This window comes from Halyomorpha halys, unplaced genomic scaffold (genome assembly GCF_000696795.3).
Source record: "Halyomorpha halys isolate HHAL.00 unplaced genomic scaffold, Hhal_1.1 Scaffold469.1, whole genome shotgun sequence".
Taxonomy (NCBI): Eukaryota; Metazoa; Arthropoda; class Insecta; order Hemiptera; family Pentatomidae; genus Halyomorpha; species Halyomorpha halys.
This window is the reverse complement of record NW_027114062.1, coordinates 401,586-414,758: the sequence shown is the minus strand read 5'-3', so window position 1 is coordinate 414,758 and position 13,173 is coordinate 401,586. Positions and strand designations below refer to the sequence as shown.

At 26.8% G+C, this 13,173-nt stretch overlaps 1 protein-coding gene across 9 annotated transcripts in view; it reads left to right on the top strand.

Annotated features, from left to right (window-relative positions):
- The window catches only part of path (pathetic), a 196,672-nt gene that overhangs the window by 172,762 nt on the left and 10,737 nt on the right, over positions 1 to 13,173 (top strand). For 8 of the 9 annotated variants that reach the window (XM_067051323.1, XM_067051325.1, XM_067051324.1 and 5 more), the window contains 8 exons: positions 2,724 to 2,809; positions 3,753 to 3,869; positions 5,367 to 5,517; positions 6,080 to 6,201; positions 7,861 to 7,945; positions 9,059 to 9,334; positions 11,218 to 11,396; positions 12,842 to 13,008. In XM_067051323.1, coding sequence (XP_066907424.1) covers positions 2,724 to 2,809; positions 3,753 to 3,869; positions 5,367 to 5,517; positions 6,080 to 6,201; positions 7,861 to 7,945; positions 9,059 to 9,334; positions 11,218 to 11,396; positions 12,842 to 13,008 — 1,183 coding nt within the window. Of the gene's footprint in view, positions 1 to 1,983; positions 2,011 to 2,094; positions 2,167 to 2,723; positions 2,810 to 3,752; positions 3,870 to 5,366; positions 5,518 to 6,079; positions 6,202 to 7,860; positions 7,946 to 9,058; positions 9,335 to 11,217; positions 11,397 to 12,841; positions 13,009 to 13,173 lie in introns of those variants that run through there. The other variant, XM_067051320.1, reaches the window with a different exon arrangement.

Sequence of the window (13,173 nt, the reverse complement as noted above, 5' to 3'; positions counted from 1 at the left end):
TCCGTTGCTAGATTTAAAAAAAATGGCTATAAAAAGAACACTGAAGTACTTTATTGTCCTGGGTACAACAATATCCTCTATAATATCATTATCACTTTATAACCTCTATCTATTTTTTGCAAAACCGCTTTTTTACAGCTGTCTAATTTATGTCGCAATCATACAATCGTTAATTTAATAATTAATTAATTTCACGAAAATTTCTAATGTCAAATAATTGAAAATACTAATTCAACTTACCTTATTTGAAATAATTAAATCCAGTCAAATCTGTCTTAAATTTCTTGGCGAGATCTGGTTATAGTTGGGTGGACACTGACGAAAGCCCCTGGTACACTGATATTGCAGCCTTATCTCATATTTATGTATGCTTTGTAATCAAAATTCATAGTTTAGTGTTCACAGCAGTATTTATATAAACATATCAGTTTCATCGAATGATCTTAGAGCTCGATGTAATATTGTTTATAAATATTATCACGTATTAATTCTTCATAATTAATTATTTTCCAAATAATAAATTAAAAGTTAAAATATTGATTCCTGCCTTGTAAGCCGTTGTATATTCAAACTGCAGAACTATTAAAGCTTTACTTTTTTAAATTATAATAATGAAATATTTCAAAATTGATATGCCACGCCTTATTTCTTCCGTCGTTTATTCAGTTCGAATTAAATTAAAATATAATTTATATTATCAAACCGTCAAACTATGTCTAGTAGTTTTTATTTTCAAATATATCGATTCAAAAGTAATTTGATAAATTTAAATTAAAAATGATAGTGATTATCCTTTTTTTTTTGTTTCTATTAATCTCATAATTATTATATATCAAAAATCAGAATTTAACATCAAATCATGTCTCATGATAAAACTTTTCTTCTGTAATTTCTAAACGTTATGGTTAGTAGTTTCTTTGTTAGTATAGAAAATCTTATGAATTACAATATCATGATTTTTTTTAGAACTGAGCTAAATGTTTTCATCTAGCAAATTTTTATAATATAATTCAGTATAAATGAACGTTATACTTTTGAATTATAATTTTCATACATGGATTTTTGTAAAAGAATTAAAAAAAAAAAAAATCAAATTCCTTCAAAAAAATTTTTTTATATTCTGTAATATATGTTTTATTTTAATTTTTTAAATTATTATCAGACACTAAGTATGATAGTAAAAGTTATTAACTATGTTTACTTATTCAAATTAAGATATTATTCATAAGCCAGTTGTTTTTTTTCTGTTTCCTTGAACTCTCTTATTTACCTACATTGTTACTTATCTCTTATTTTAAACATTTATCATAGCAAGTTTTGGAATAAACACTTTTATTTTTGTTTTTTCACTTTGCTTTTTTTTTTTTAATTTTTATCTTCTACTATAATCTATAACTCCTCTTCCTATATCCACTGCACAATTTTCTATGTTTAAAGCAATGTAAAATATGAAAACATATTTTCCTTTGACTATGAAACTGTAATAAAAATCTTCAGTTTCCGTTTCTTGTTTATACTTTTTTTAAAAACTTCCTAACACAACCTTACTCTGTGAACTATAAACATAAATAATAATATTTTTTGACTCGAGAAAAATTGATACGCACATGGCAGCTTTGTTAGTTAGGTTTTAGTATGCCATATTTGTTTATTGAACTAAATTATTTAGTTTTAACTATGTAACAACTCAACGAATGATTTATATCTTAATTATTAGTAATGTAGCCTAAAAAAACTGGAAGCCTGAGATTGAAAAAAATAATAATAATGTTATCTCAAAATTTGATATTTTCAAGTATAAAACAAATAATAACAATTTTTGAGATAACATTAATTACTGTTGATTAGGTTCTTTTTGTTATCATTGAATAGTATGAAATTCTACTTTAGTCCAAAGGACAGCTCATTTGGGCAAGAGATAACCATGGAAGAGAAAGGACCAGTCATTTTATATAGTTTGTGTCTTGAGCTTTCTAGTGTTTTGAGGTTGTCGCCAGGATGAAGAAAGAGGTTTTTCTTTCATTCCGTTTCCAGTCAAATAATTTAATATTTTACTGATTCAATAACTTTATTTGTATATTTTTTCTTTTGTAGTACCTCATTCTGGTTGACTTTCTCTTTAAAGATCTCCAATTGGATCCAAATGGTGTTGCTGGAGTTGTTCTTGTTTGTATTTATAAAATTCATGTCTTAATTTATTGATTTAATATCGAAATGCTCATTTGATATTTTGAAAATATTTCTGATATTTACTATTGAAACACACCAACAAAAGTTAAAAACAAGCTTCAATTAATAATCTTAAAATCATTATCATATACAAAGTTTTTTAAGTCAGAATTTCATTAATTGTTCATTATTATAAATTTTAGTGGTGATAAGTATAGTGGAATATTTAGCTACAATGAATATATTAAATTTATTTCTAAGTTATGCATTTTTTTCTGATTCTTCAATATTAAATATATTTAAATGAACCAATTCTTCAAATGAGCTTCTTACGGCTTTCAAATTCAACATTCTGTTGTATTGTTTTTTGTTCGAGAAAAAACTATTTTTAAGAATTATATTTAATTTCTTTAATTATTTCTAAAAACTCTTTGACTGTTAAACCCCTATGTTAATGAAAACTTCTGTTCCTAATTAACATGATTTTTTTTATACTTACCATTGTTATTTAAAACTTTTAAAAGCTCATAATAATTATGATTTTTTTTTTCCAGACTTCAAATGGGGTACAGAGCATGACAGAGTTGGAAACATTTCTTCCTAAAGATGGATCCAACATGAAAGATGGAAGTGCAGCAAAGTGAGTACTCTTTCAAACTGACATTTTTTTGAATAACTATTAATTTAAAATAGAATTAGTCTTTTCCTGTATATTGTTCTCTTTCTTCAGAAGCTATTTTCAACGTTATCCTGATGTAACCAGAATGTTTAAGTTGTTTTGGTTCTATGCTTACAGAAATAAATTATTCTTGTATTTAAAGTGCTCATTGATAAACATGCCAAATTAACACCAGCTACCTCTTTCTTTCGTTGCTGAAAAATACTTTTTTAACTCCCAGTGCAATCTGTTATTTTCTGTGCAGCCGTGCATGGTTACACCTTCTCAGCAGTTCTTATTCAACTGGCTGTTTTAGAGAATTGGACAGCATTCTATAGCTATCTCTGTCTTGGAAGATAATTATTTTATAGAAATTAGAAGATAATTAAACTTAAATTAATGTGGAGTCTCAATATCTACATTGTGGTGACATATTTTAAATATCTGATAGTGTATTTCATTTTCTGTTGGAAGTATATTGCCTATTTTCAAATTCTCTTGGTAATCTAAATTTGTGTCTTTGGCCGATGACCAGAAATGTTCTCGTTATTTGTATTCTGTTACAGATACTTTGCCATGCATTAATAATGGTAGGTGGCTTCTTTTCACTGGCCATTTATGAGCTTATAAAGAAAAACTTAAATTAAAAAAAAAAATGTTTACTGTTACTTTTTAAATTTTTCTTTGTTAATCTTGGTGCACATTTTATTTTCACTGTAAATTTCCTTCCCATTTATAACTCTCTTTTTTAAAGAACTTTATTCTACAATAGTAATCCAAATTTGTTATTATTGCTTGTATATCTCATATCATTTATGAACTAATAATTGAACACCCATTCTGATTAAATATCTCTGTTTAATTTGTGTGTCATTTTTTTTTCAACGCGCTTGGTTCATCAAAAAAACAATTTATTTATTTTCAGGTACAAGGTTACAGTAGCACCCGTAAGTGGAGGAGATCCTGAAGCATTCTTAAACAATGCTGATGGAAAGAAAGAATGGGATCCTTTCAAAGAAAGAAAAATTGAGCACCCAACTACGTAAGTTAATTTTAAAATAATAAGAATCAATCAATAAATAAACTTGTTAATATTAATATACTAGGCATACTGTATATGATGTCGGAATCTTAAAGGAGTGATATTAGACCTTCAGTGAAACAGAAAAGTTCATTTGGGCTCTGGCCCAATTATGAATAGGCTAGGAATTAATTAAAATTTTGTGTTTTAAATAAGTCTCATATTTTAATAGGAAGCAAAAACTAAAAAAACGTATGTAAGTTAAGTAATTTCAAATTGCAACAGAGTAAACTATACATATTTTTTTTTTAAACAATTAGAATTTCTCTTGCTAAAACTATTTGAAGGGAACTTGGTTTTAGCAATAATAAATATGTCTAGTTTACTCTGTTGCAATTTGAAATTTCTTTTGAAGGGAACTTTAAAGTAGTAAAAAAATTTCAACTTCATTTATTCTTAAAATCATGAATTATTCACAATTTTTTTTAACAGCCTTCTTATGAAAGAGAGATTCCCCACTTTTTTCTTCAATGAAATGAAAGTTCATATTAACTAAGTTGAGGTCTGAAAAAAAAAGTTGATATCTCAAGGGCCTTCTAACATTGAATAGTAATTAGTAGTACTTTCCCAATTACCTTTGTGTACTTTCTCCCAGAAGTTAATTTTGTGTCATGATTGTTTAAATTTTTATATTTATTTGTATGCATTGTAATTGCAGTTATACTTCCCTATATATAATTTATTTATTCATACGGTAGTATAACATGAATGAAGATAATTTATAACAATGAAATATTTCTGTAACCAACCGTATCACTACCAATGGCATATTTTTACCACCTAAGGGTTAGTTAAGTTTTTCCATTTTCTCATTATGTCTAAAAAAGTGTGAATTAGCAAATTTATGATTAACTGTAATAAAACTATTAAAAAGTAATGGTCAGTCAATGACGAACAGAGTTTAATTGTTCTTGCTATAGAATAAAGAAGCATTATGTCATTTCATCTGTATGAGAAACAAATATTTTTTCTTATCTATTTATATTATAAATAGTTCCACTTTTCTTTGAACATTCATCTCTGTCTCTGGTAAATAATTGTAAGGCCTTGTTAAGCAATGTTTGTTAATAGTATACAAATAATACTAGTAGAATTTTGTAAAATTTCTACAGAAATTAACTAATTTACATTTTGTAACTAACAATATTGATTTATTCATTATTTTTTCTGCTGTAAAGTACAAGAATGCTGGATATACCAAGGGCTTAGTTATTGCTACTGTAATATTTATCACAAATGTTATATCACTAGATACTAACTAGATAAATGTAATAAATATATAAATAAACGTAATAATATATAAATAAAACTATTTCATAATTTATATTATTCTGAGATCATTAAAATTTTTCTTGGTATAGAAACTATGTTTTTTCTAGGTGAAAATCGACATGATAATTGTTCAAAATGTTAAAGTTATATTTACAAATTAATAGTTAATTATTATTGTTTTTACAGGGATTGTGACACACTTACTCACTTGTTGAAAGCTTCCCTAGGAACTGGTATATTAGCTATGCCTGTCGCCTTCAAGAATTCTGGAATGGCTTTAGGAATAATTTTCACCATCCTTGTAGCACTTGTTTGTACACATTGTGCATATGTTTTGGTAAGTCTCAAAATCTAATATAGTTTTTATTAAATCATGTACTAGACGATTTATTAATGCTGTCTAATTATTCTTTAATGCATTTATTACTATCATGAAAAGATCAAAGATTCATCACCAATAGCCACATCAATTATTAAACATTAAACCTTGAAACTTATGAGATACCATTGAAAAAAAAATAATATTGCCAAAATTAGATTGAAATTATTGATCTTTAATTATTCATTATATAGAATTTATTATATACACTGGTTAGTTGATATTTCCATGATTTAATTTGTTTATTAATTTTAATTAATTATTTCTCCAAATATATTCTTGTAACCATCAACCAAATTCACATAAATTACACATTAAAAACATAATTCATGTTTCTGAATTCTGCAATTCAATACTAAATATTTTATGCAAATTTTGTAGACCTGTCATTACCAACAATCTCGGTGTAATGCAGAACAATTTAGCACCTGACACCCCATTTCTTTGTATCAAATAAATTTATCACAAGTAATAATAACTACTTCTAACAGACTTTATGTTTTGTTTTTTTATTTTACAGGTCAAGTGTGCACATGTTCTTTACAAGAGAACGAGGGTAACAGCAATGAGCTTTGCAGATGTAGGTGAAGTTGCTTTTGCAAATGGACCTCCATGGTGTAGAAAATTTTCAAAATTAGCTAGGTATATTACAATCCAACTGTTAACACAAATATTAAAATAATTAATATATTTTACTCTGACAGGCAAGGAAAAGAAGTAGATAAAATATTAGTTAGATAGAGAGAACAAAAATGTTTTCGTTTGCAGTCTCTAACCAGACCTGCTTTCAGAAAGAGTGAGAGACTAAATTCCTGGTGCCTCGGCTCCTGGTCGATATTGAAACTTTAATATATCTAAATATCTTTCATAAATAATATCACATACTTTTATCATATTCTGACCATGTAGCCTAATTTACAAATATTTATGCTATTTATAAGTATTAATATATTTTTTTCATAATTATTCTTAATCCATATATTAATATAATTGGCCAAAATGAAATACATGAAATATTAATTGCCCTGGGTACGGGCTGAGTTAATAGCATCCTTGCCTCAGACTAAATGTTTTGTGAGGTGTTGAATCTGCCCTGATGGTTTTTCTAATTGTGGAGTAAGAATAAAGAAAAAAATATAGGAAGTAATATAAATAAGGCCTATATCCTTCGAGTATTATAAACATAATCAAGACCCCATATGGGGGCATGTGTTTGATAAGTTTATGTGATAACTTCTTTGCCCTTTTTTATTTATTTTGTATGTATAAAATTTAATTTCTGGGATATAAAAATATCCATACAGTCTCACTTTTTTATTTTCTTATAACTCATTCGTTCCGGCAATTCTCAAGGATTTTATTTACAATAGCACAGCCAACATTGTAATCAAAGTGTTGCAGGCTACTCTGCTTTTGTCAAAATTTATCTTATTTTAGTCAATAACCTATTATTATCAATTTTCACTTATTCTAATTCTATTCAGTTTGCACTGTCTATTACTATCTCTCACTATCAATAGTTTTATCAAAATTGTTGATAAAGTGATAAATTGTAGTAATAGGTTATTGACTAAGATAAATTTTGTCAAAGGCAGAATATGATAAAAGAACAACCTGCAACATTTTGATAACAAAATTTTGATAACTAACGTTCGAGCTGTGATGTAATAAATGAGATCCTTGAGAATGTTCGGAATGGTATTTTTGAACCGGGGTTTTATAACAAAATAGCAAAGAGTATTTGTTGCTCTAAGGGGCAGTGGATAGCCTAAACAAAGGAAATATCCTAGCTTTCCCATGGTCTGAAGCAGATTTACCATCAACAGTGGTGTTTTATTCATAATTATATTTACAAATTGTTTAGGTTACAAATAAACTATTTTTAATTACAAATCAAATAATAAAACCAATTTTCTACAACAAATTTCCAAAATGTAGGAGTTATAAGAAAATAAACAGTGTGAGATTATATGGATATATTTTATTATTCTTTATACTTTTTTTCCAATCTATCTAGTACTTTTAAAAATTAATTTATGCTATTATCTCAGCTACCTCATTTTACAACAATGTATGTTAGTAAACATTCAGTCAGTAAAAAATATATCTTTACTAGATACAAATACACTACAAACAAGAATTTGTAGAACTATATATGCAGTTTGCAAGAAACTAATATATTTAGATTAGTAGAATATATTGTTTAGTTTGTTCTATTAAATAATATTGTTTCAAAAATTCATTAAGTAACTAGGATATAAAAAACGAAAGATTTTTTTGTGACAATATGTTTCCTTTCAGGATTTCTATTCTTGGAGGTTTATTTGCTGCTTACTTTGGAACTTGCAGTGTTTATACTGTTATTATAGCTCAAAATTTCCAACAGGTAAATATATATATAAAAATAAAATGTAATGTTATAATATATTGCTACTACGAAAGAATTATGGCTCAACTGTAAAATTTTGTGTAATTCATTCAAAAATGTATTTATAAAGATCTAGAACATCAACCAACTGATTAATTGATGGTTTCAATTGCAATACATATTTACTTTAGTCCAGTCAAAATAGAGATATAACTCCAACATTAAAAAAACAAACCAGTGATCTGTTTTATATTGTTTAATATTAAGTGCATAAAACTCCCATGAGTTAACACATCGGGTTTGAGAGAAACTGAAGGTGTATGTCATAAAACCCATGTGCTTTATGAATTGTTTGCATATTTCTCAAAAACTGTTGAGTTTGATGATCAATACAAAATTAAAGTTCCTAAGTTTCTACATTAAATTTCCTATGAAAGTAGCCATATATTTTTTTCAGAACCATGTAAGTTCTAAGATGTTAAGGATACAAATATTAGCTGATCAAATTAAATACCTAATCCTAATTTTCAAAAATTTAAAAAAATAGCCTGTTTTTATATTGTTTAGTAATACCAGTTACCTTACCTGTATAAAAGTTCAATGGGGTCGTACATTGGGTTTTGGATGGAGGGATAGAAGTGACTGTATAAAAATTGTATGTTTTGTTAGTTTCTTGCTTATATTTCGAAAAATGTTGTATTTGGTAAAATGTGTACTATATAATTTTAATGTACATTTAATTTCATAAAAAAAGTGGTTTTATAAATTTTTTTTTCTAAACCATGTAATTTCTGAGATATGGTTAAAACAAATATGGCTAACCAATCACCATTCTCAGTATTGCTTCTAAAACATTAGGAAATTGTGTTTTATAAAAAATAAGTTTTTAAATGTTAGCGTTAGGTATCTAATTTAACTCGACTAATTTTTTTCCCTTCTATATCTCAGATACTATATGGCTTGAGAAAAATAATTTATATAACCACGTTTGTAAGAAACTGATTTTACTTTCAGTTTGTGCAGAACTGATCAAACCTATAAGTTTTCAAGATATCAGACTTGATACTGCCTGATTAATGTTATGAGAACTATTTAAATCAAGTTTTTTTTTTGTTTTTTTTTCATTTTCAGGTGATAGAGCATCACACTGGTTCTCCTCTTAATATTAGGGTGTACATAGCTGCATTCCTCATTCCCCTGATTTTACTATCATGGGTTCCGAATCTCAAATACCTTGCTCCTGTGTCGATGGTAGCTAATGTATTCATGGCTGTTGGACTAGGAATAACTTTCTATTATCTTGTTTGGGATCTTGGATCTCCTTGGGAAATGCCACAAGTTGCTCCTTTTATGAATTGGCCTCAATTCTTTTCAATAACCATATTCGCCATGGAAGCTATTGGAGTGGTAAGTATTTTGTTTATAAATTAGTATTCATTCCATTTTTAAACTATTCTTCTTAGTGATTCTTTATTTAGAATATTACTAAGTAAATGAAAAATTTAAAAAAATAAAATAACAGTTTGGTTGTTATTCTGTTGTAAGAGTAAGAGTGTTATTTTTAATCTACTTGTTATTTATTAGAAATCAAAAGAGTTATCATTAAATGCAAAGTATTTTTATTAAATTAAAAAAAAAAAAAAAAAAAGAGAAACAGAAAAGTTTTTTTTCCTAATTTTGTAGTCTTTCGCGCTCTTGCTCAGCCTCCACTGGTTCACTACCAGTGATGCGGCGAGAGTAATGTGCTGGGATCTTTTGAGCTCTGCTCTACCCCTCACATTTGGGGGATCGAGTGGGCTCAGGCATCCTCAGGTCGATTGTGTAAATATTGTACACTCTTATAGTAAATGTGACTAGAGATTATATTATTTTATCATTATGTTATTTTATTTATATATTTTTTTCATACACATAGTTTGATTATGTTCATTTTGTTTATCCTTCTGTTTGTATATATTTTAAGAGAGATTTTTTCTTTTTTTTTTTTCATTCATTTATTTATTTTATTTTATTTTAGTATAAATGTGATCATTCATCACTATTACCTATTGTCCACAACTATGTGGCAGATTGTAATATCTATCAATAAATAAAAAGGTATTTAAAAAAAAAAAAATTGTAGTGATACTGCTTAATAATATCAAAAATATTTCCTACTTCTCTCTTTTATTAGTGATTCATGATTCATATTATATTACCAGTAGACAAATCTACTGCAGTCCAATCTTGATAGTCTGAATAATATGGAAGCTACAACTTACCGGATTTCCAAATGTTTCAGACTACTGAGGGTCCCATTTAAACACTGCAGAATATGAAATTAAGATCGAAATGATGCAAAGCTAAATTTGTTTTCTTAATATTTAAATATTTAGAAAACAAGATAACCATTAGAGGGGGTGTTCAATGGTAATAAAAGAACAAACATAGTCATCGGAAAGAACACCCTATCTTCCCCACTTCTCCTACTTTGTCAAAGTAAAGCAGTCAAAATGTTCTTTCTTAGACATTGGGAGGTTTTCAGGTTGCCACATGTGGCAGATTTACAGAAGTACAACTATCAATATTGTACTGCATAGTTAATTTTTGTTTAAAATTTTCTTGATAAGAAATGTTTCAAGCAATTGAGTAAAATATTTGAGTAATATTATGAAGTAATTCTTGAAATAAATTAAAAAGCTTCAAACTAAGCATAAATGATGTAAAATAACATGTCACACTGGTGTCACCCAGATCTAAAACTTTGTCCCCTCGTGGCTGAGTAGTGCCAGAAATTTTATTAATTACTGAAAAATAATGTGAGGAAATGGGAAAAGTAAAAGGCTTGAATTCTATTAAAATAAGCCTTGAATTCTATTAAAATAAGCCTTGAAATCATATTTTAAGTTTTTAAAATTTTTCCTGGAATCTCTGGTTGAACCTTCACAAAGTCACCCAGTGGAAACGCCTTTAAATGTGCCCTGATGTTAAGAACTAAAATTATTTGAATAGAAAGATAACTATGTTTTAATCTTTATCTATTAAATATTCAAAATTGATTTATTGATGAAATTTAATATATAAGTAGTCATAGAATATCCATTTAAAAATATATTTTCTGCATAATAATACATTGAATATCAGACTGAAACATTTTGTAAGAACTTAAATTTTTTTCAACGTCACTTTCACAATATATGCAAGCTAAATTCTTGTTAATGTTTTAAAAGTATTGGTGTTAAAATATAACATCCACATTATTTCAATTATAAGCATCATATTATTTACAGTATGGTTGAAATATGATTTAGGTTATGCCATTAGAAAATAGCATGAAGACTCCCCAGCATTTTGTTGGAATCTGTGGTGTACTGAATAAGGGAATGGGTGGTGTAACAATGATCTACATCTTCCTTGGCTTCCTCGGTTACTTAAAGTATGGAGATGCCACTCTTGGTAGTGTTACTCTCAATCTTCCAACAGAAGATTAGTAAGTAATTTAGATTAATATTTATTTTCTACATGTAGTATTATATAGTATTGTAGTATCAGAAGATCAGCGAATAATTTAGGATTAATGTTTCTTTTACCAGAGTCTCTTATCAAGTAAAATATCTTGTTTTTTATTGTAATTATTACTAATTTATAATTGGCAATGGTAAATAATAAATTACAGCCCAATTATTAATTTTAAGATATCATTTTGTAAGTATAATGCTGATTAATCAGAATAAAATGCTTACAATTTTTTTTTCTAAACATAAGTACATTAACTATATCAAGATTTTGTCAATGTTAATTCAAACAATACTAATTTGTTATTTTTCCTTTATGCCCAACTTGTTTGAAAGGAATACGAGTGAAAGTGATGGCCAGCATCACGTTTAAAAATTTAGGGCTGTCACACATTTCAGAGTCTTGGAAGTCATTAAAATTTCTGTGTTTTCTGTTTTTATTTGTCCATGAAAATGTTTTTTTTAAAATATGTTATATATTTTGAAATATCCCACGCTCTGTACAAACACCATCTACATTTAATTTAAATGATTTTTGTAAGCTCTTAATTTATAATTGGCAATGGTAAAATGATAACAGTAAAAACTGTTTTAGGTTAAGGTAACTTAAAAGGTAAACCTGAATACACTAAAATATTTTTTCCTGAGGGGTACATAAAAAGTGGGTACTTATTAAAATTACTTTTACCTTTGACAAACGAATTAGCTGCTTGATTTATCTTTAATGCAGTAGTCATTAAATAAATTAAAATATCACAATGATGTATTTTAATTTATTTAATTTATACATAGAATTCAATTCTAGTAGTCATTAAATAAATTAAAATATCACAATGATGTATTTTAATTTATTTAATTTATACATAGAATTCAATTCTAGTAGTCATTAAATAAATTAATGCAAAGTTATAATTAAAATTACAATGACTAAATAGAGATAATTAATTAAAACCTTTAATGAACTCATACTATACACATTTATTAATGTATACTATATATTACTCCTTTCATAATTTGAAACTACGCCAATTTGTTCTCCCATCACTCATATGTTTAAATCTAAAATGGGGTTACAATTAAGTTAATGTACTGTAATATTATTAATATAATATCAAAATGCTTTTCTTATTAGTGAACTGGTTTGATTAGTCAAAGTTTACTATATATTTAATGAAAGTAAAAGTTTTTACTTTATTTTATATTGGAAAACTTCTCATCAAAATTGCCCCTTCTAGTGAAATGTGCTTATGTACTTTATTATACCAATACTTAATTTAAATTCAATTTTGACTGATTTTGTGAGTATTTTATACCAATTTACAATGTAATAATTTATAACTAAATTCTATGTCTGAAAATTAATTTTAGGTCATAAGGAGGCATCTGATGTATTAATTTACATTTTTTAATTTAATTTCAGTGCTGCACAGGCTGTGAAAATTCTTGTTGCTCTGGCAGTTTACTGTACCTATGGTCTGCAATATTATGTATGTCTCGAAATAGTATGGGATGGAGTCAAAGATCGTTTTAAGAATAATGCAAAACTTTATGAATACATTGTCAGGACGGTTCTTACAGCTGCTGCAGGTAAAGACTTATATATATATATATATTGTAATATGCTCTTTTTGAGTAAATAGTATATTTTGATGTATAAATGGTTTTAATATGTTTTATTTTATGTATCATTTTAATATTCATTGCTTTGTTTATCCAAAAAGCAAACTAACCAAGTTTCATTGTTTATAATAA